General features: G+C 38.2%; 1 protein-coding gene across 4 annotated transcripts in view; it reads left to right on the forward strand.

The window, feature by feature from the left end:
- The window catches only part of LOC306870408 (protein FAM222B-like), a 60,169-nt gene extending 35,230 nt beyond the window's left edge, over positions 1–24,939 (forward strand). For all 4 annotated transcript variants that reach the window (XM_079417661.1, XM_079417663.1, XM_079417664.1 and 1 more), the window contains 2 exons: positions 13,545–13,761; positions 21,491–24,939. In XM_079417661.1, coding sequence (XP_079273787.1) covers positions 13,680–13,761; positions 21,491–23,184 — 1,776 coding nt within the window. In that variant the 5' untranslated portion in view covers positions 13,545–13,679 and the 3' untranslated portion in view covers positions 23,185–24,939. The remainder of the gene's footprint in view (positions 1–13,544; positions 13,762–21,490) is intronic.
- Positions 24,940–25,073: the final 134 nt, after the last annotated feature.

The following is a 25,073-nucleotide window of genomic DNA, read 5'->3' on the forward strand; positions in this document are numbered from 1 at the left end:
AGGCGCAAGATTCACAGCTCACATGATTCATGAGCCCTGAGTGCAGAATTCTTTTTAGATAATTAGATTGAAGCTGTAAAAAACACAATCTTACTTTAAATAGCTGTGCTAAGATTAGTTCATAAAGTCAGATATCTCAGTTATATTAAATTAAGCCTATAAAGTGAACCAGGGTCATGGTACTGAAATTCAGAAGTCAATACCAAAACCATGTCAAACTGAATGTGCTAAAAAATGTGCTGTCTTGCATATCTTTAAATATGAATATAAATTTTTATCGTAAATATTAATATACATATTAATCTATATATAATGTAATATAAAGTCCCAGTAAAAAAAAATTAATGATACAATCTATTTATATTTTAAATAAGTTATATTCTTTTGAACCATCAAAGAATGCTGAAGAATGTATCGTGGTTTCCAAAAAAAAAAAAAAAATTATATATATAGCAGCACAGCAGTTTTTAATATTGACAATAAGCACCAAATCGGTATATTAGAATGATTTCTGAATCATCATGTGACACTGAAGACTGGAGTAATGCCTGCTGATAATTCAGCTTTACCATCACAAGAATAAATTACACTTTAAATTATATTAAAATATAAAACCCAGATTTAAATTGGAATATTACACAATATTACTATTACTATATTTTTCTTAACAAATAAATGCAGACTTGGTGAGCAATAGGGCTGGGTAAAAAATATAGATTCTCCGATTTTAATCGATCTTCAGTTTAACGCAACAATATCGATTCGGGAAATCCCCGAATCGATTCTTAATGCGCCTGCTTCACGTAAGAGGATATGAATATTCACCTCTCGTCCTGAAGGTGTCACCATCTTTCGAATTGCTCCACTAAAAAAAAACAACTGTGTGCACCCTATTATTAATGTAGATGTGTATTTCAGTAATAAACTTAAGTAGGAGAGTTTCAGTTACCAGCATTTATATCAAAATATGGATCCCATGTCTGCAAAACTAACATTTTAAATGAAATATTGATAGCTAATCGATATCGAATCGAATCGAAATCGAATCGAATCGAAACCATAAAAATAAGAATCGAATCGCAGAATTGGTCACAATACCCAGCCCTAGTGAGCAATAGAGCCTTATTTCAAAAACATAAAAAAAATCTTCCCACCCTAAATAGTATGCTGTTCACAAAGATTGATTGATTTTGTTATGGTTGTTATGGAAATCATTAATTAGCAATTCAGTCTGAGTTTGAATGAATTTTGAAAATCCTTATCCGGTAATCAATCACAAATGACTGGAAAGGTCATGGAAAACTCATAGGAATTCATCACTGATAATTTATTTATTTTTTTGACAGTTCACACACAGGGCACAATTGCTCTTGTAGGCAGACAACATTTGATACACTGTTCTTCTGGTATCATTTATTTCTTTATTTGTATTACTTCTATTTTTTATTATAGACTTAGTACTGTCCCCTGAAGGCACATACGGGGCAGATTTTGAGCTGGTGAGCCGCCGCTGAGCGCCAGGGTGCTGATGAAGTTGATTAGCAGCGGTCAAAAGGCTTCGTTCACACCCGCTCACACATTGTTAGCGACATTACTGCTTATGCATCAGTGCCCAGTTTCCTGTGAGTCAGTGTTAAAGCTAGCACAAGCTGTTCTCTCGTAAAGATTAGAAAACGTTCACCTCCCTGACACCTCTCAAATGCCTGGGTCACTCCTGCAGTTTCACAGCAACTTACCGACCTGTAAAAAGCTTATCGACCCTGTCAGATGCGCTTCATAAGCTTTGTTACTTCAGGAATTTGCAGTGCCCTCTTTCTTTGTGTCAACAGCACCGTATCTGCGGTGATTGATGTTTGAGGGCTTATTGAGAGAGAAAAGGGTTAGGCTGAACTTGAAAGTCTGATGTGGGCTGATCAGCTTTCTGCTCACGCACACGCTTCTGAACACACATGTAGGACGCTGAGACGAGAACAAAATTAGTGTTTGTGATGAGGAAGTGATGTACTGATGAAGGGCGCATCGGAACGTGTCTCCGATAAATGTCAGGTGCAAAGACTAAATGGTAAAGAGGATTATAGCATTAGACCAGCAAGTCATCTCATTTTTTCACATTTCAGTTCAACTGACAAGGTTGTCACAGTTATGGAAAATCTGGAAATAATAGGTAATTTTAGAACTGTTCTTTTAAGACATTGGAATTGTTTTAGTGAATATAATTTTAATTTTAACCTTTTGTTTATTAATTCAACTCTAAATTTGTCTTTTTTGGTTTTTGATTTCTAAAATGCTTCTGGACTGCAAACCTGTATGTGAATACATCCAAAATGTCACCTTTCCCTGACAGCAGGCATTTGTGTACATAAGTAAGTTGTAAGACAACATCTGACAGTTTTATCGTAATCTAGAGCCAAAGCAGATTCTCAGCGAGTTTTCTTCCATGACAAGGCTTTATCTGTTTCCTGGAATCTGGAAAGTTCCGCTCCGTTGTGGTGATTTGCTCGTGTTTGATGTGTCTGTTCCCATGGTCACATGCCCTTGTGAAATGTTTGCGGTCACAAAGCCAAGCGGTCTGTCTATTTGACCATCTCCCCTGTACAACACAGCCCACAGGACAACAGTAGAGGATTGTGGACTGTGGTGTCTGTCAGTGAGTACAGCAAAGAAGGACAGTAAAAATAAGAATGCTGCCATTTATTCTCTTCTTTGTATATCTGTTCTCTCCATGCGGTATTGATGTGTTGCTTTGAAGTCAGTTTGTGATAGGGCGTTGACCTTGTGTAAATGTAAAAACCGGAGCGAAGCTGGAGTGGAGTGATGACCGAACTCTTTGAGTAGGTATGCTATGGAAATAGCTGTCGCTGCTCGATCTTTCCAAACTATTTTCATCAGTGGAGGCAAAGCATATGAACTAAAAGATATAGTTACACTAGATTTGTGCTCCTTTCAATTGCTTACCCATATTTCATGTGCATACTGTAGGGCAATGAGAAATAGAATTCCTCTTCTGCAACAAAGTTCATGTTTAGGTATTAGGTATTGGTTCCAATAAAAACTTGTGTTGTAGAAAAGTGGAGTAGGTTATACACATTAATGATTTATTATCTCGTTTGTTGTGTGGTATAGGCCTTATATTTAATCAAAATCACATGAGCAGAAGTGCAAGTATGATATTGCATTGAAACAGTTGTATTGTATATAAAAAGTTATTATCAAGTAACTTGCATTTCAGACAAAATATGACTAGGTACAGTTGACAATGGGATGTCACACAGTGATTCTCAACCTCTTTGAACTGAAAAACAATATGAAACAATTGAGCACCAAATCAGCATATTAGAATGATTTCTGAGGGATCATGTGACATTTTATAATAAATATAATTTATAGTCAAAATCCACGTTTTTGCTTAAGAGAGAGAAAAACAGAAGATTTTATGTCTGCTTTTTATATAGAACCAAACACCTTTGTGTGTAACCTGTAAAATGTGTTTGTGTGGATGCTGCAGTTGAGAGGTGCTGGAGCAATTGGGCCGCCCACATCATGATGGATGAGGCTGGCCATAGATCGTTGTAAGGAGGCGTAAGGGAAAGGGAAGTGGTGTGTGGCCAAGTATGGTGACCCATACTCAGAATTTGTGCTCTGCATTTAACCCATCCAAGTGTACACACAGTAGTGAACATACACCCAGAGCAGTGGGCAGCCATTTATGCTGCTGCGGTTCGGTGCCTTGTCTCACCTCAGTTGTGGTATTGAAGGTGGAGAGAGTGTTGGTTATGCACTCCCCCACGTACAATCCCTGCCGGACCCAAGCCTCGAACCCACGACCTTCAGGTTACAAGTCCAACTCTCTATCCATTAGGCCACGACTGCCCTAATGGATGTGACAAATCATGATGAAGATCAAGCTGCACTCTAGGCTGATTCAGTTCCCCTTCATGTTGAACATTGGGTTGCATCTTTGGTGTCCAGTAAGAGTTGAAGGGCACAGGGACAGCTGTTGGGATGTGCTTGTTCATCTATTGCACTCTGGGATGAGATGGCAGCTGTCTGAATCCCGGAGAGAGAGACCCTCCCACTCACCAGAGGCAGACAGACTGTTTTTCCCCTGCCCTTTCAAAAATCATTCGCTTTCTTCCTTCCATTTTTCCCTTTTGCTGCAATTTATCACCAGGGTGTCTAATTTCGGATGAGCTGCAGGCGTCCTGGGCATTCGGATGAGCAGTAAATGGATGAATCTTTTCATAACTGAAATTGTCTCACCTTCATTTCTTCATCCGGTTTTGTGAGCATTTTTATGCTCGTTTCTGTTATTGTGAACCAGCACAGACGTCTGGTATATAAAGAATGTGTGTTAGGGGACACTCTCTCACTCTCTAGTGGTCTTGCATCAGTGTGGGTATTAGGGCTGAAACGATTCCTCGAGTAACCAGAGTAATTCGAATACAAAAAAAATAATTTGCAAAATTATGTGCTTAGAAGAATCGTTTAGTCCATTTACTAGGGATGCACTCAATTTTCAGCCGCCGAAAATATATGCCGCATCGCACCGTTGTTCTACTTGGAGTAAATCAGTGTTCAGGTTTCACTCTCCTCCAGCTGTCACACTGAAGCGCATGTGACGCTCGCGGTGATTTCAGCTTCTGCCGTCTCAATGAGGACATAAACACACGAACAACATCTCCAGAACTGCGTGGGTACATTGTGTGCACATGATCAGGATGGTACCACCTCCGCCGAATTTTGAGAAAGGAAAAACCGTTTGCAGGACTGTACATTATTTGGATAATTAGTCAAAAACAACAATAACAACAGTTGTATCTGATTCTGTCGCATAGAACTGAAAAAAATAATACATTGAAATTTAATATTAATATATTTTCTGTCCAATTTCCTTTAAATAAAAGTGTGGTTATTTTATTGGCTTGTGTTTTTTAAATTCTGTGTCATTAAAATTGAGTTAAATTAAAAAGTCTTACACAATTACTTTATATTATTTAATAAAATAAATAATTATTACAAAGCATTTTCGGTTTTTGACCAAGCACATCCAGAATTCTCAGTTTCGGCCCAGGATTTTGCCCTACCATTTACTGTAACTGCATATGGAGCACTGTGTTTGCTCCTTTAAAGGATTACACACACACACACACACACACACACACACCAGTATGCAGAGAGACATTTAAGAGGGTTCATTCTCCACATAACTTTAAATTCATGTTGCTGAAAAATGTGTTAAGAAATTTTATGCGTATGGTTTTTGTTCCACGCTAGCTTCCTGTCCACTAATTTTTGCCTCTTACAAAAGCCACAAAGCCTTCTAAGAATACAGAAAAGGCTTATGTCATGCCTGGGCTGTAGTTAGGCTGAAACTTGACAGTGAAGTTGCACATTGTTTAGGTTTATTATAATTTTTTTATTACTATTATTTTGATTTATGTCGAGTTTTAGGTTGTACTATCTTTACCTTTTTTAAAGTAATTTGAAATTGATTTTTATATATTTGTATTTGCATTTTGAATGTAATATGGCAATTAAATGCACTAAATGGGTTTAGTTTTCACAGTTATTAATATATGCAATTTCAGTATTTTTCTAAAAAGGAAACAAATTACTTGTTCATTGAAAGAGACCTGTTTTATTTTCTCTTGTATATTTAGTATTGCTCTTTAGTAAAGAAAAAGTACTCTTTATCCGATTAATCGATGGAATTTTCGGTAGAATCCTCGATTACTAAAATATTCGATAGCTACTGCCCTAGTGGGTATGTCATTGTGCGGTTGTTAAAACTTCAGTTTATACTTTATATGGTCTTGCAAAGGTTTTCTGTTAGTGGTGGAGTGGATGTCAAGTGTTTTGATAACTGTATCCAATTGCATAAGGAGAGCTGATGGTTGTTAAAACATTTCTCGTTTGATTTGTTTCTGCTTTTTTCTCTGTCCAGTATGCAGACTAGGAGACTTCACAATGCACCATTAAATCACTAGCTGGGTTTCCGTCTGCGTATTTTCATGTTAATTTTGGAATAATGCATAAAAATATGCTGGATGGAAACATCAAGATGAAAATAATTTCCTAAATGTGTATATAAACAAACAGATTAATAATGTGTTCCTGCAACACATTAATTAGTGGATACATCTAATTAATGAATTCCCTCATTTTAGATCGTGGCCACATTGCACTAATTTGTTTCTTCACTTTAATTTAGTTAAATCTATGATGGAATATATAATTGAGTCATATTTTCTAGATGGATATGCTGCTTTATTGCAAATTGTTTCAATGCATAATCTGTGGTAACACTTTATTTTGATAGTCCACTTTAGACATTCTACTAAGTAACTTTGTAACAGTCAGTTTCTCATAGTCAGTATATTGTACTGTATGTTGTGGACCCATCAAAATAAAGTGTTAGAAGTTATTAAGTAGACAGTCTACTAATACACTAATGACTGCTAGTTGACATGTAGTTGCAAAGTTACTTACTGTTAGTTAGTAGAATGTTTAAAGTGGACTATTGAAATAAAGTGTTACCTAATCTGATTATTACAAGCTGACTCTTTTAATTGATTCAGTCAAAAAGACTCAAAAGAATCAGTTTGTCAGAGCTGTTACTCACCGTATAATGACTCGAAAGTCATTATTTTTTGTTACATCCATTTCAAAATTAATTGATTTAATAGGCCTATTCCTGTTTTATTTGTACATAAAGATGAAGTGTGATTTCTGTGCCTCTAGCATAACCAGACACAAAAAGTACTAAATTAAGGAGAATCTTCCCATTCCCATTGCTGTTGTATGAAGCGGTCCATGGCTGTGTGTATACTCTACAGTGTAAATCCAGTGATTTACAACATACAGATGAACTCCAATATCCATTGAATGGCTCTTCCTCACATATACACTCAATATCTGTCTTTCCCCTTCTAGTTTCAGTACAGCTTTTAATGTAAAATCTTTACACTGCTAAAGATTTACACCCATATTGAGATGGAATTACATTGTGTCGAGTCATGAGGATCCTAAAAGTACTTTAGATTGTGAGTATTTAAAGCATGTGTCTATGTAGCAGTTCTGTCTCTCTTCTGCGCTGCTGCTTTTTTCTCAGCTTTATTCTTGTTTTTGTCACGTCTGTTGGGCTTCACATTACATACAGCCTTGCTCAGGCAGGTCCAGATATAAATAAAAACGCAGAGAAGTTTTCACCTTTTCATTTGGCCTGTGGTTCATTTTTCACACATCACCTCACTGTAAGTTGTCAACACACACATCCACCTATACATGATAAGACCTGCATATTGCTTTTCCTGATTGCCTTTTGTACGTTACAGGAGTAATTAGAATGTATATTAATGAATTGGATACACATCTTGCCCCAAATCTGGCTCTATCCGTCGCATATTCTCTCTCATGCATGCAAACACTCTCAGGCTTACTCACATTCACTGGTCTGATCTTTCTACACGTTTGGTCACACTCTCACACACCCACAAATCACTCACTTTCTGCTGTACTCGCACCTTATGTTCAGTGGCTGAGCGATCATGAGTAGAAATGTCAGAGGCTCGCTCAGTCATTCACACGTCCATGATTAAATCACTGGAGGTCACCATGTCTCTGTGCTGTTGGTTTCTTGAAGGCGTTTCTACGCTTCACTCAGTCTGATCACTGTCTGTGCTCCCATTGGTAGTCCCTTCTCATTTGCATAACGTTTATTGCAATGCCAGTGGTCTTTGTCATATAAATATTTTGTGTGTACTGCATATTAGGCATGTCATTGTATCAAATTTTCATATCACAATAATTGCTGATTTTTTTTTTTACTGTTTCAAACATTTAAAGTGCAAAAGAACATAATTATAATAAAGAAAACATTTTCAATCAATATTCTGCTTCTTCGTTTTTTTAAATACTTGTATGTGTAAATACTTGAGCGGAATTTTTTTTATCTTTTTAGTTTTAGGTTTTGTTTTATAAGCCCCCTAGCCAATGCAGCAGTCTTAATCTCAATTGCAGTTTGCAAAGGTTTAAAGCGATAGTTCCCCTAAAAATGAAGGTTGTCATCATTTACTCACCCTCAAGTTGTTCCAAACCTTTATGACTTTTTTTCAGCTGTTGAACACAAAAGATTACATTTTGAAGAATGTTGGTAACTAGACAGTTAATAGTAGTCTTCGACTTCCAAAGGATGGAAAAAATACTATGGAAGTCAATGGCTACCATCAACTATGGTCAACAGAAGAAAGTAAGGTTTGGAACAAGTAGAGGTTGAGTAAATGATAAAAAGAATTTGGGGCAAACTATCCCTTTAAGTACATTAAATTAAATAATGTACAGCACAGCAATTAAAGCACAGCATTTTCATTCAGCCATTTTGCCATTTTTGTTAAGACCAAACTTTTATGGAGCATACATGCAGAGCTGTAAATTTTATCATGGTAAAGATACTAATGTGCGTTCGAAAAAGCTAAACAATTAGGACAATAAAGCCCAAAATATATCAGCCCAAAGTGGCAACACTGGCCCGGGTCATTGTTTTACAGCCATAAAAATGGGAGAAGATGGAACAACAACAAACTCCTGGAGACCCCAACGACAACAGGCTCCCACACAGATGGGTTAAGAGATACCCGTAACTCTAGTTTAAAGAGTTTATGAGAGTTTATAGTTGTTGTTTTTTAATTGGACATAACTTATGGACATAAATAGTGCAAACACTGGGCATGGTTGAAACTTTCTGTTGTGCATGTATCGAGGATGTCAAATAGAGCCTATACTTTGAAAATGTTCAGCTGTATGCATTCTTTAAGCATTCTTGCCAAAACTCAAGCATAAGCTTAAGGTATATAAATATTCACTACGCATGTCATTATGTGAGTCTCCATTCTGCAGTGTCAGACAGCCAGTATCTCTCTGTTTTAAGCTTTAATTCTATTCACTTTTTCTGTTTTTCTTTGATAGTGGCTTCACATTTTTTTCTAAGCCCACATCTCTTATTTCCTCACCTTTCTTTCGCCATCACAAGCAGTCTATTAGCATTAGCTATTAGCTAAATTCTCCCTGACTTAGAGCTAATATCTGAAACTGCACGTCTCGCACACTTCATGTGCTTAAAATTGGCACTGTTACACCAACAAAACTCAGAATACCTCTCACAGAATAAAAAAGCAAATAAAAATTGTGAGAGCGTATTGTTCAGGGGATGTGCTTAAGTCATCAGTAACACACTGACAGCGACATGCTTGCACGTCCTCAACACGCAGCTACAGTACAATCTATTCGGGCTGCTATAAATTGATGCTTAAAATGGGCCTGTGCAGATGTGAACGTTTATTTACAAGCAACATCTCTTTCTCTCTCTCCTTCCTATTGAGCCGCTCTCGTATTCAAGGGTAAAGCTTGTTTCTCTTTTGAAAAATCGAAATGTAAGCTCTCACCCCCCCCCGCCCACCCAATGTCCTCCTCCATAGTCCTCATAAATGATAATCACAATCTCTCCTCTCCACTCTTCCCCTGAAAAGTCATTTCACTCAATAGCTTTTTGTGTTCCTGGGGAAACTATACATGCAAGCGTACACTGGATTTCTCGCTCACTCTATTGTGTGTGTATATTTTAGTGTAATTAGTCTGTGTTTTTCCTGAGCCTAAAGGCCAGTGTAGGCAGATTGTCTGAGCTCCGGAGCTCAGCCCCACCAGAGCCTGATTACAGCTTACCGTAGTCATTTTCTAAATAGCTCACTTCCACTCCACTTTCCTCCCTCTATCCTTTCTTCTCCCACATACACCCTCCCTCCGTCCTCCCATGCACACAAAGAAAGAGAACAAGCAGTGTAGAAAAGAGTCTTTTATCAGATGCGGACTGACCCAAACATCCCCAGCCATTGAGAATCCAGACTCACCCTCTCGCTACCTGTCTTTCTCTCTTTCCAGATTTTACACCAGCTCTGATTCGACTGCATGTGACTCTGAATTTGTGTACGTCTTGACTTTGGAGCATTCAGTGCTGTCCTGAAGGGGCTTCTGCTCCATATAGTTATAATTTTAGATTTGGGGTTGGGAAGACTTTGTTTTTGAAATAAAATACAGTAAAAACAATAATATTGTGGAATATTGTTACAATTTAATATGGCTGTTTTCTATATTAATATATTTTAAAATATAATTTATTCCTGTGATGGCAAAGCTGAATTTTCAGCACCCATTTCACCAGTCTTCAGTGTCACATAATCCTATCATTCTGATATGCTGATTTGCTGCTCAAGAAACATTTTTTATTATTATCAATGTTGAAAACCGTTTTGCTGCTTAATATTTAAAAACATTTTTGTGGTACTTTTCCCCAAAAAATTATTTAAATAAAAAGTTCCAAGGAACATTATTTATTTTATCTTTTGTAATATTATAAATGTTTTTACTATCACTTTAGATCAATTTAATCTGTCACTGCTGAATAAACATATTAATCTCTTACCAAAAAAAATCTAACTCCAAATTTTTAAATGTAATGTATGTGCATAGAAACCTTTAACAAAATAAATAAGTTAAAAGAAAAAAAAAGAAAAAAGGAAAAAAAAAATAATGGCATAGGGAGTTGAATGCAGGGATGCACCAAAAACAAAATAGCTTTAAATGTTAGTGAATATAGAATATGATATTAATTTTAAGATTTGCTAAATATTATATTTAACAGTGATTTTAAAGTTGGACTTCAAGGGAGCGTTAGATGACAGCAAAGGTAATCTAAATGTAAAAATAAGCATGCACAATTAAAAATACTATACTGGCCGACAAACACTGGTTATAGTTCTTTCATCTCTGTGTAGATATTTTCGTCTAGACAGGACTGGTTTTTGAGACTCTGCAAGCATACAGGCACTGCGTGGGGACGGGAGAAATCAAAGATTCAGGCTGAGAGGAACAGATGAATGACCCATCATCAGTCAAAAAATTCTATTGAAGAAGAGACGAGAGAAATATGGTCCTTAAGTAAACTGTTTTTTTCTGTATTGAAATGTGTTGATGAAAAGAGTTCGGTATATTAAGAGTTGATTATTTTACCTAACATTTATGTGTACTATGTATTGTTGCACCTATTAGAGTATTGCACCATTAGCTTAGCAGTATACTAACGGCAGACTATTGACATCAACTTTTGGTCGAGTCGCACATGTGGAACACTATTTGAGTAGCTAATCAGTCACTCATATAGCTCACTCAGAAGACAACAGCCTGTGCAGACAGCATACAGTGAGGCTAGCTTTCAGATTAGAACTCTTCCTCGGGTATATTTGATAGAGAGTATGTTTGTATCAAGCCCTGCTGCGTTGTTAGTGCACTGGCAGGATTTTAATGAGCTGCCTTCATGACCTTTCACTGCATACAAACTCTTTATTTCTCGCTCTCTCTCCCAGCTTTGGCTGGCTGGCCTTGTGCTGCCCTGTCAAAGTTGTTTGGTGCATAATTGCTTCTTGTCTAACTGTTTGTTTGCTTATACATTGTTTTTGTCTAGTGTCAGTGTGTAGTGAGAGGATGTAGTACATGACTGTATGCGGGGTTAGAAAGATACTTGGATACTTATTCTGAACTGTACTTATTAAAATGCATAAAAGAAAATGTAATCATTCTAAATTGTATTATATTTTAAATGATTAAACTTCCTGCTGACAAATGAGAAAACACAGTGGTTTGAATGATGTTGGCAAAAGAGTGGTAAAGATTAGTTTTTGGGTGCTGTTGTTTTGGATCATCTTTATCAAAAATCATTAACAAAAGTGTGTTTTTAAAAAAATCCCTATAACCCTATACAATTTTTTTATAACCAAGGCTGCTAAAAATGTGGACAGGCACTTCTGAATGCTATATAGAGAACAATTTGAATAAGTCACATTTCACAGATGGACGGTGCTATCCGGTAGATACCACATAAATTAAAAAAACAAGCAATCAACAGAACATCCTGTCGCAGTGACAGCTGGTCAGGACAATTCCTCCCATTCTGTGCATGTGGATTTGTGCCCACACAGTCACACTAACTCATTGTGTTTAATGACTGATGGTTGAGGTGTCGGAAATGTTCTCAGTGGTCTGATTCTCGTCTTGCTGAAGTAAAAAATTAAAATGTGGAAGTTTGGAATTTAGCAAAGGTCACTCTAGATCACACCATTCATGCGAGAGGACGGGCTAAAGATGTGGCGGTGAGGAGAGAGAGAGAGATGAAGTGCCTGGGGCATGGTCAGAGCACTCTGGCTGGTATGTTTGATGTTAAATTGAACCTCAGATTTGATATGAAGTGCGTTTGGCCTGCTGCTGTACGATTAGTGAGAGTGGTTTGGAATGGAAAGGTATGTGAGGGGTTTTTGCTGCTCGGAGTTGACAAAGAGGATGATTAAAGAAGGAGATTTTGATTTCCTAAGCTTCACCTGATTGATGGGTTGGTTGATTAATTGATGCGAATCCAAAGCTTTGAAGCTATCATAGCTGGGTTTATCCCTGGTTCTTTTTGTAATTGCAACGGAAACTCTGTTTGCCATGCAATTCATTTTTCACATAAATATGTGTGAAATTGCACTCAATCGCACATTTGAATTGATGTTTGGATGCATTCCTCATGACACACTTGATTAGAAGACTTGCTGAGTTTTAATGAATGCAGTGAAAATGTGTGTCAAACCGACAGATGGTAATTGTCTCATTGCTCCTGTTATGTTGGAAAATTATCCAAAACATGATTGCAAGTCATTTAGCTTTGCACCTTTTCTAACAGTAAGCTTTCAATGCACACTATGCCTTTTAAATCATGCCTTTCTGAGGGCAAAATATACATTTTTTATTATTTAGTTTTTTATATAATTTTGTTAAATCAAATTACTGACAAATGTTTGTTAGCATTTTTTTTAAATAATGAAGACTGTAGGCATCCTTCAGTTAACAGACCTCATAAAAGTTTGCATTTCAGAGATGTTTTATCATTTTATGAAAAGCTTTTATACAAACACTGTGTCCTAGCCAGGTGTAACACAACCAGTATTGTTGTAGTATTATTGATTTGCTATTATAGTATTTATTAACATTTTAAAGCTTTTGGTTTTGTTTTTTGTTTTTAGTCATTTTAGTACTTCAGCTTGAACTTGTTTTATTTCAGTCATGTGCTAGGCAACAATGCTAGACAATTTATGTTTGTTTAAATTGTCATCTAACATTTTTATTTAATTTTCTTTCAGATTAATTTCAGTTAGTGAAAACAACTTAAATAGCTTTGGTTTTAGTTAACAATAACAACACTGAACACAATAAGTAATTTTTCTATCTGCACTGAATGCTGTAAAACCACACCTATAGTCATAGCTAATCAGAACATATCTGATATTTAACAGTCATGCAAAGTGAGATTTTGGGCCAATGAGAGTTCACTATGGGCGGGGCTAACAATGTAGCACTGCAGTTAGAAAGACAGTTAATGACAATATGTTGTTTAGGTGTTGAACTTGGCACTGAAGTATTTGCTGTAACATCTAATTTTTCTCTCTTTTTCTTCTCTACAGTGTGAGGAGTAGTGTGTGGCCCATGTTGCTCTAGGAGTGACTGAGTGTGTGGGTGGGTGTGGGTGTGTGTGCGTGTGTGTGTGTGTGTGTGTGTGCGCGTGCGTGTGTGTGTGAGTGTGTGGGTGTGTGTATGAGATGCTGGCCTGTTTGCCAGGGCCAGGTGATCTCTCCCTTCAGCTCCACCCCCACTCGCAGATGAACACTGGATTTCAGAAATGTGAGTGCAAACACAAAACACACAGTTCAAACATTTTATGGTCATTTACTCACACTCATGTTTTTCTAAACTATTTCTTTGTTTTTTTTTGGAGCATAAAAGATGTTTAGCAGAATGCACATGCAGCTCTTTTCCATGCAATGATTGCCGGAAATCACAGAAAACACCATAAAGCCATCATAGCAGTAGTCCATATGACTCATGTTATCACATAATTTTCCAAATCTACTGAAGACTTTTGTGTGGAAAAATCCAGAAATTTAAATGTAAAAAAAATTGAGTTTGATTGAATAACGACTTATATGTTGGTCTCATCTTTGCACAACTCGAAAAATGTAATGCATCACTCATTTTTTTGAAAGATTTACAAATACAAAGGGGAGTTCATTAAAATAAAACAGATATAAAAACAAATGATGGAAATAAACATAAGAAAGGTAATATTAAAAATCTTTATAAAAAATATTAAGTCATTTTACAGCATTTAAAAAAAATTCAACGTAAATTTGTTTTTAGGTAAGATCTTCCCCCTTCAAAATTAAAATCAATTATTTATTTAACTCATTTTTACATTTGTTTCCACTAGATTTAACTAATAGATTAGCAATGAATACACTACATTGCTTTATCATAAGACATGTCATAAAAGAGAAAAACAAGACCTTTACAAAACAACTGTAAACTGGGCATGATGTGATCCTTAATACATTCAGAAATCTAACCAAAAACAAGCTGATTGAGGACACCTCCAAAATAAACAAAACAATGTTCTGCATGTAAACCACAAAAGCGCATCACTCATAATTACTACTTTTATGGTGCTTTTTGTCATCTTTTACTTTTTGTTTTGGCATGGAAAAAGTGCTTTCTTTTATGTTCAGCAGAAGAAAGTAAGTCACACAGGTTTACAATGACATGAGGGTGAATAACTGTTGACAGAACTTTCAATTTTGAGTGAATATTCCTTTCATTCTCCTGTTTACCTTCCTCTCAGCAGTCTCAAATGAACAAAACGTGAATATCCTTTCATGCTGTGCATTTTGTCTTATTTTAAATGCCACAAATTCATACAGATGTTGTCAAAGATGACATTAAAATGCATTTAAGAAATGACAAGATGAAAACGGATATATAAAAAAAGAGATAAATGTCTGACGAGAGACTAAACAGAACTGAGAGAGAAAGGAAATGGGATGAGGGAAAAAGAGAGAGCTGTCACTGGTGAGCAAAAGCATATTTCCAGAGACAGATTGTCAAATCCCAGGATTTTTATTAGGGCGGTTTACAAGGGCAGACACCTGCTGAACCACACCGCTCACAGAGAGATAGATTGAGGCAGATAAGTGGCATACAGAGGCAGCGAGAAAATGAGAGTCAGACAAACAGAGAAACTGAGTCAGTGCAGGAAATAAAGGATACGTACAGACAGAATATCTCGCCTTCTCTGTCTGTGGGCAGACATCCTGTCAGATTAGCTCTCCATCAGGATGACAAATTATGCTATGGAGATGCGTGGCCGGGGGAGTGCCGATGGCCCGGAGACTGACGAGTCTCACATCGCCTCAGGAAGATCCTCATCAGGCAGCAATTACTGAGAGGCTGGAGACATATCTTTAACTGCAGGAGAGAGCAGAAATCACAGAAAGACGGGAGTTGTGTTTCTAACTAGTGGGAATACAGAAAGAGATGTAGTTAGTAATATGACTCTAGGAACTACAGGGGATGAACGGGTATGAGAGAGGAAATGGAGGCATACCTCTGATGCTGATGCCTCTTTCAGAGGGATAATAGAAATTCATTTCATTCGTTGCACACAAAGTAAGACACAGTGAAGTAAGATCTGTAACTACAGGCCCAGGGTGTTTGTCTGTGAAGAGAGTAGATGGAAAGGATTCATTAGTTTGCCACATTCTTTGCTGGGACGTTAATGATATCATAGTTTAAGTGCTCCGAGAGATTAAACGCCTCAAGGAAATCCCAATGAACTGGACAAAAACAAATGAAAATCAAGCTTTAACAGTAGCCTTTAAATGGTGAAGATAAGCTCACAATTAGTCCAATCCCTCCTTCACTTTGATGGATTCTGATTCTGCAACATTTCATTTCTATTTTCCAATTTATTATGACTCAATGACTATTTCAGTATGACCTTTTGAATCATATGGCTTTTGTCAGTTTTATACATTTAAATTGTATCTCCAATTAAAAGGTAAACTGAATGCTTAATCAAAATAAAATGAAAATTGCGATATGGTTTAATATGATTGTCAAGTTGCAAAGGCTGCACTTCATTTACACACCTGCAGGTCATAAAGTTTTTGGTGTCTCAGGCTCGATTCGCAACAGTGTTTTCTGAAATTTGGTAATTTACCAGTTTATTAATACAAACCGTAATCTACATAGCCCAGATTCCTCCTACTTTCAAACCCCCAATCTGAAAGATTTAGAGAAGTCTCAGTTGTTTAAATCATGTAATGTAATGATGCATATGGTGGTTTAAACGTCCCATGGCATGTCATTAACTGCCCCTTTAAATTCATGTGCTCCCTGCTGTGGTCCAGATGTTACTGGGGCACATATGGCACTGGCACAGATTCTCTCAGGAAACTCAGGAGACACAGGAAGAGCCAGATCATACCTTGAAATGCAGGAACGCAAGCCATAGATTGGGGAAGAAAAGAAAGATTGTCTTTTGTCTAAACAGAGCATGGTTTCTGTTGCATCTCTCTCTCTCTCTCTCTCTCTCTCTCTCTCTCTCTCGCTCTCTCTCTCTCTCTCTCTCTCTCTCTCCCTTGCTCCCTCCCTCTCCCTATGAACTCTTTCAAAGGAAGCTGAAAAGAAGGTGAGATGAGCGGGGAGGAAAAGATGGCTTTAGATAAGAAGAAAGAGATGAATAGAAGGAGGAGGCTTTGCTTCTCCATGAGGAATAACCCTATATAAGACAATATAAGAACACCCACTCAGATCAGCAGTCTCTCGGATTAAAGAGAGTTTAAAAGTGTGTGTGTGATGTCTGTGCGGAGGGGAAAAGGCAGTTAGGAGATGTGTATGGTGTACTTGGACAGAAAAGGCTGACAATAGCTGTGTAACAACCCTGTGTGTCTGTAATGGGGCTCCTGGGGCTTACTGTGATCCTCAAATCACTGCTGATGAGAGAGAGAGGGGAAAGGTTAGTGAAAAGAACACTTTTAAAGGGATAGTTTGTTCATAGAGTATGTTTACACTACAATGTTTTCATCTGTTATGCTCACCAAGGCTGCATTATGCGATCATGAATACAGTAAAAACAGTAATATTTTAAAATATTATTACAATTTAAAGTATGTTTAATACATCTGAATTTTAATACATCTTATAATTTTGTGAAGCTGAATTTTCTGCAGCCATTACTCCATCCTTTAGAAATCATTCTAATATGCTGATTTGGTGCTTACAAAAATCTTATTACTATCAATGTTGAAAACAGTTGAGCAGTTGATGAAGCTGAGCTACATTATCAAGTCTGTTAGTCTCACTTTACAAAAAAAGAGATTTGCTTGGCTTTTTTTCCTAGTTGAATTACTGATTTGTTAGACTGAAGTTGAGCTTTTGCACTTACTGTAATTGGATGGGGACCAGAGACAGCCGCTGTCACCATTCACTTGTAGGGAAAAGAGCAGCTATGGCATATCGCTTGATATTTTCTGTTGTGTCCCACGTTAGAAAGTCGTACAGGTTTGGAACAGATGGATGACGAGAGAACATTCATTTCTAGGTGGACTTTCCGTTTAATTACAAATCCCGAAGAGAAGTGAGTCAGATCTGGCACTGAGCTCTAGAGATGTTAAAGTCCCTTGAGACATTTACATCTCAGTGCATGTTTAAATGTCACCTGATCACTTTCCTCTGCCCTGCTCTCCTGTCCTCAGAATGGATTGCATGACTGCCGACCTGTATGTTGTTGACTAATCCTAACAAGATTGACTCCTCATTATCGCCGGCCTCCCTCGGGACGTCACTCAACAGGGGAGAATGGCATAGACAGAGAGAGAGAGATGCAGTGGGAATAGAGTGAGAGAGAGAGAGAGAGAGAGAAAGAGCGTTCCCTTGTGAGTTATTAGCATAATGACTCTCCTCTTCTTCGCTCCTTGATCTAGTCCTGCGGTGGTTCATTTATTGAGCCCAGCGTGGCTCTTCCTCTCTCTTCTCTCTCTTTAGGAGGTGAGCAAATGTGGGCAGCCGGTGAAGGCAGCTGACACAGCCTGAGATTGGCAGGAAAGCGATTTAGCAAAGAAATGTCAGGGGCCATTTTGTTTAGTCAACAGCCCACATAGAGGGTGAGGGAACGTGTGTGGAAAAACAGGCATGGCGGTTGAATGCTTTGTGAGGTGTTGGTGGATGGAGATGAGGATTGTGTATCCTGTTCTGCACCCAACAAACACCAATAATTCACAAAAGGCTGTACTCTATGTCATTAACTTGAACAGATGCATAGATGTATCTGTTGATGTTTGTGTTTGTTACAAAGATAGGTTTTGCTAGTAGCAAAATTCATAAAGCTCCACAGATTTGCTTTAGAATATTAACAGCCCTTCATTCACAAATGTCTCTTTACTTTTGATAATACTTTTGGCTATGGAAAAGTGTATTACTCTGACCTTTTGTAAGGTCTATTTTGCTGCTTTTAAACCATTAGTGGCACCGAAAGAAAATAGAAAAATAATGTGTTTTCCAAATAATAATGTCTTCCACAACAATGTCAATATTTCCACAGACTTCTGCCCCAAACTCTTACCATGGGTTAAGTTTTCCCAAATATCAGCATCAGACTTTAATTCGCAAACCCTCCATCTCGCAATCAACAATTCTGAGTATTACAATGAGTTAACATTTTAGCATTTTCTATTTAAACTTCAATAGCAAGTTATGCTGTCCATTTGACATTTCGAACGTATTACATGTTTTAGCCATTAATGTCAATATTTATCCACATTTACACTACTTTTTAAATGTTGGGGGTCAAAGATCTTTTAATGAGTCTTCTCATGCTCACCAAGGCTGCATTTATTTTAAAATACAAAGTAATATTGTGAAGCATGTGAATTTTAAATAACTTTTTGTATTTGAATATGTTTAAAATGTAGTTGATGCCTGTGATGGCCAAGTTGAATTTTCAGCAGTCATTAGTCTCAACAAGTCATAGTATTCAGTGTCCCATGATCCTTCAGAAATCATTCTTCTAATACGCCAATTTGGTGCTCAAGAATCATTTATTATCAATGTTGAAAGCAGTTGTGCTGCTTAATATTTTTGTGGAACCAGCAATAAATTTTTTCAGGATTCTTTGATGCATAGTTCAAAAGAACAGCATTTATTTGAAATAGAAATCCTTTGTGATATTTTAAATGTATTTATCATAATTTTTTAATTTAATGCATTCTTGCCGAAAAGGAGTATTCATTTCTTTCCAGACTTTTAAACAGTGGTGTATATATTACTATTTGTTATATTGGTACATATAAATGAAAATTTTAATATCAATATTCTTGTGGAAGCTGTGTGGAAAACATGCCTAGATTTTTACCATGTTTTAGTTCTTCTGTATGTTCTTTTTCGATGTCTTTATATGTTAAATGGTGTTTGTTATGGAGTGTTTTGTGGGAAGTCTTAGGTGTTTGTTGGGGCAGTGTGAGCTGTGAGCAGTGACTGAATCCGCTCAGGCTGGATGAAAGAGCTCAGTCACAGAGCACAGGCTGTCTATCCTCTCACTGGGGATGAGGGGGCCAGAAACGCATGTTAATTGTGTGTGTGTGTGTGTGTGTATGTTAATTCCATGTCAGTGCGAGCAAGGGAAGCAGGTGGGTTCACATCAGAAGTCTCTCTCTATCGCTTTCTATCTCTCTTTTCTCTTCTCCCCTCAAGTGATGAAAGCTTGTTTTATACAAAGACCCCCTTTCAGCAGCCAGACAGCAGCTTCACAGAGAGCACTTATCATCCTCAATTTCTTTCCTCTATCCCTCGCTTCCTTTGTTTTTCTGTCTGTCTCTCACCCGCTCTCCTCTATTCTCAACCCATCGAATCAGAGGTGTCCTGGCAGGTGAGGATGTCACTCTCAGGAAGAACAGCATTGTTTTTAGAGCTTATATTGTGTGCAGAGACCTGCAGACTTCTGAATGTAAAACCAGTTAAATAATTCAGCTCATTAATGTTCACGTTTAAAAGCATTACTGTGATCCTGAAGAGAAGAACATATGTGTGTGAAAAACAGATTGATAAAAAGGGCTCACCAATTAGACAGCTTATTTAGAGCACAGAACATGTGAGGCTAAGATGCTTACCACACTAGACACAAGACATATATGGTTGCTATATTTTTGGGGGCAGGGCCAGACAGGTTTTATTTTCTTATTCACACTCTGAAACTGTAAGAGAATCAAGCACAGACACATCACATCGGTGGTGTTAAATATAACCGAGGTACTTAACAGTCATTGGTGTTGTCTGGCAGTGTGTGTGTGTGTGTGTGTGTGTGAATGGTCTCTGCTATAACGGATCACACTCTGGCATACAGGAAGCATGTTATATCTGGTAGTGAGAGAGGAAGTGAGAAAGTGAACATTCACCTGCATCTGTTTGTCATGTGACTTAACACCAAACACGCAAAGGTTTTGTATGAATTGTCTATAAAAATCAGATTGTGAGCAATTAATGTCTATCTGTAAAGACTATGTGTCCTGTACTGTAGAGAAGTGCCCCATTCACAGTAACACTATAAATTATTTTGGAAAGTGAGTTTTTCCACTTGTGTATTTGTGCGCTGGAAATTGTTACCTGAAAGAGGTTAAACTATATAACAAGTCTTATGAAACTTATCTCTATTTTTCATGCTTTAGAATAATAGTGAGGTCATCAAAACAGTGAAATTATAATAATTCATAGAAATTGGTAGTCAGCAAAAAAGTTAAATTATAAAGATCTCAAGATTAAATTTAATATCATGAGAAACAGATTCAGTCAAGTGTGCTTCAGACTTTTGACTGATGTACACGACTACTACACTAAATGTTTGTGGTCAGAAAGATTTTTATATGTAAAGTCTCTTATGCTTACCAAAGCTGCATTTCTTCGATCAAAAATACAGTGTAAAAATATTTCACAATATTACTGTTTATAATTTAAAATAAGTGGTTTTTATTTTAAGGTTTTATATAAGATATTATTACAAAGCTGAATTTTCAGCAGCTATTACTTCAGTCTTCAGTGTCACATGATCCTTTAAAAATCATTTTAATATGCTGATTTGGTGCCAAGTAATAAGTAGCATGTATTATTGTTATCAATGTTGAATTCATTTGTGATGCTTAATATTTTAGTGGAATCTCTAATACATTTTTAAGGATTCTTTGAATATAGATTTCAAAAGAACACTTTTGTGTTTATTTGAAATAGAAAACTTTTGTAAAATTATACATTTCTTTGCTGTCACTTTTGATCAATGAAATGCAGTCTTGCTGAATAAAAGTATGAATTTCTTTCAAAAACAAACAAACAAACTTTTGAATAGTAATATGTATAAAATTAAGATGTTCTAATGCACTTTCCAATATCTGTTGCTTTACTTTGTTTCCATTCTCTTGCTTGCCCTGCTCGGTGTACAAAATTGGGAGGTTATACCAACTCATGGTCCACTATATTCAAGGCATAATGTGTTTTTTTTTCTTCCTTTTTGTCCCCTTTTTCCTCCATATAGGGGACACTCCACAAAGGATGAGATCTGCTCAGTATCCAACCCCTGCGGAATTGGATGCTTATGCTAAAAAGGTTGCCAACAATCCACTCACCATCAAGATCTTCCCCAACAGCGTTAAAGTCCCTCAGCGAAACCACGTTCGTCGCACAGTCAACGGACTTGATACTGCTGGCCCCCGATACAGTCCCTACCCCTCCTCTCAGGCCACTTCCAAGACCGGTCTCCTTGCCATCGTTAAAGTGCCCCTCATCAAGGGTGTCATCAAGGACTTTGACGGCACACGGGCACGTCTGCACCCAGAGGTGGTAATGAATGCCGCCGGCGGACCTTATGCAGCCACCTCGGCCAGCACTTTAAACCTGCACCACCCATCACAGGGGCCTCCCAGAGCGTCCCAGAATCCGCAGGGGCATCCTCCACACCCTCAGAATCTCCGAACTTTGCAACAGCCTGGGCCTCCACACCAAGGGCTCGGACACCGACCTTCCTCCTCCATGCCACAACAACCCCAGGGCCTGCCAAGGCCCCAGACTCTGTCCCACGCGCCTTCTTTAGGCCACCCTGGTGCCCACCAACCTTCAGCAATTCTGCTTCCTCAGCAGCACCTACAGAACCCCCCTGCAAGCCTGCAGGTGGGTCCTCGGAAGTTGCCGGTTGCAGACGCCCCTCCTAACGTGACTGTTTCTACCTCAACCATTCCATTGTCCATGGCCGGAGGGCTCCATCAGGGCCGTCAGGCGGACTTAAACAGCATAGTGCACCAGATAAGCCAGTTTTGCCAGGCTAGGGCTCAGGGCGCCAGTGCCACGTCAATGTGTGAAGGGCAGATCGCCAACCCCAGTCCCATTAGTCGAAATCTACTCATCAACGCCAGTTCTCGAGTCTCTGTGCATGCCGGAAACCCTAATGCACTTGCTCCTGGCCTCATGCACCCATCGTGTGCTATTGGACCTCCTGATAAAGTGACGGCTTCTGCGCCAGTGAGTGCGATGCCTCCGCATAACATGGCCACGATGAACCACATGTATCACAGCGATGTAAAACAACAGCACCTACAGCATCAAAACCATCAACCACGGCGAAATCTCCAACAGCCGCAGATGAGGTCCTGGACTCAGCATCAACTCGCTCACCTTCAGCACATCTCGGAAGGGGGCGGACACCCCTGCAAATCGAATCGTGACCCTGGCCTCCCTTGCGAGGGCATTACCTATCCCCCAGAAATGGGCATGGGGCAGCCTTATGCCATGAAACCCTCCAGCCCCTCGCCGCCACTTGCCAACAACAGCAAAAATGTAATGCCCCCAGGAGCGGTGACACACTACGCCAACGGGCAGTACTACCACCAGCCGCCGGTGTGGGGTAGTATTCTTCCCACGCCCAATAGCGACAGCTCTGGCTCACAGGACCTCCCCATGTCCTTCCATGGCACTGGCACAGGCAATACCAACCCCACCCCAGGGATGGACTGTGCCCCCACGGGAGGAGCGGCCCATTACCGATTAGTAGGGGGTGCCTTAATAGGGCAGACTAATCTGATGCAAACGGCAGATTGCATGGGAGGGGACTTCCAGACGCCCTGCTTCCGAGATCAGAATCTCATCCTGATGGGGAAAATGCACAGGCCACCCCCTATGGGCCGGGTAGTGGTCCCCCCCTCTGAGACGCAAGGCCAGCACCCAGGGTACAGATAAGCTTCAGCCCACAAGCCTCAGACACAGTCTCTCCTCAGTGAAGTCAGCCACACACGTCCTCGACACCTCCTGTTAGTCTTAATGAAATTACATTACGAGAGGAATTAAATGAGCAGACATGAATACAAACATGTCTAATGAAGAGCAGTGTTTCGTGTTATTAATCTTGCAAGTGATCAATTTTTTGAAGTGCTTTTCTAAGGCACTAAAGGGATTTTTTTCCCCACTTCTGTTTTATCTATCTCCAGTTACCCGGATCTCAAGTGCTCCTGGGTTATTTATGAACGTCTTTCTTGTGTTAGTGCTTACTTTATTGAAATATATTAAAAATAATATATATGTCTTGTGAAATACATCACCAGGCCTTCTGTTCATTGGACAAGCAACTTGCTTTCATTTGACAGATCTTTGTTTTGAGCCTGTCTTATAACATCAAGATGGCTGACAGACTCGAAGCACTTCCCTCTTCAGCATGACACATTCTTTGTCCTTTCTTTCTTTTTTTTCAGTGTCTGAGCTATGTGGGAACTTGCCAGTCACTGGTCCTTTCAGACTGTTTCAGCTCTTGTCGTGGGTTTCCAAATGAGAAATGTTTTAATGTTAAAGCTGTGCCATTTTTGTTTTATCTGATCATTATACTCCCTTTATTTTTTAGCATATGAGAAACTACTACTTGAATTGTATAGATGAGTTGTGCTGTGTCAGGTGGGTCTTATGTTGTTTAGCTGTACGTGGGTTTGCAGGACTGAACATACTACTGAAGGTGGTGTCTGTAGGCTTGTTACTAATATTATGATGTAGAAACTATGTACCAAATCAAGGGTTTATGAGCCTGCATTTTCTAATTCATCCTTTATAATAATGTAAAGTAGGAGTTGCTACTGATTCTTTTGTGAAGTGTGCTTGAATTGACCAAATTGATCACTTGCAAGATCATTTGTGGTTAAATTAAGGAAGACTTTTTAAAAGAAAAAAAGTCAAAAAGGTGAAACAGCAGGTGAATTGCTTATTTTATTGTACACTGGCTTATCTACTGTACTGCTGTAACTTTAAAGAAGTGTAATAACTGTGTGTGAATGTGGCTGCATATGGATATGGGTTCACAGATTTGGTGTGCATGTGATGAGCGCAGGTGTGTATGGGCATGTGTGTGTGATGGTGAATGGGGTGTGTGTGCTGGTGGGTCAGTTTGTCTTGACTCGCTGTTGGTTTGCCTCCCCTCAACAGCCCTCATGAAGCCTTAAGTATTTGGTCCTTGGACTTTCCTTTGACAACAAGCATGATTCTAATAAAGGTATAATGAATTCTGATTTTGAAAAATAGACTATAAAGGAACAGCATTTTTCCTTGTTTATTTTTATTAACTCAAGCTTTTGTTGAATAGAAAAGCAATTCTTTAGTTACTTTATAATGTAAACAAAGAAATAAAAGAATATTTTATCGTCATTGTTTTATAGCTGTGTGTAGTTCTGGGCTGTAACAAAATCTTTTTATTCCATGTTTCAAAGCTTCAGTTTTGCAATTTGTGCTATTTATAATTCTGAACTAGATTTTTTTTCCTCGTTATTTAATTTACTTTTTTTCTTCTTTTTTTTGCAATTGCTGTGAAATTGGAGGAAGCTCCTAGAAGCCTTTCTCGTATCTGTCACTCTGTGGCTGTCGATTGAATGCGTGGGAAGAATCTGAAGAGTGTGAGTTGTGCTACTCTTTTTTTTGTAATATTGTAATAATAAAATAAAGTTCTAATTTATGCTTTCATGTATGACTCAAGTTCAGTTTATTGCTCAAAAGCTGCAAAAACTTCAACCTTGGACTGGTCACCCTGTGTATACCCTCATGTAGTCTTCAAGGGTTTTTTCGACAGTGGTCTTGTCTTAAACAAGAATAGG

This window comes from Barbus barbus (assembly GCF_936440315.1).
Source record: "Barbus barbus genome assembly, chromosome: 5".
In the NCBI taxonomy this organism is placed as follows: Eukaryota; Metazoa; Chordata; class Actinopteri; order Cypriniformes; family Cyprinidae; genus Barbus; species Barbus barbus.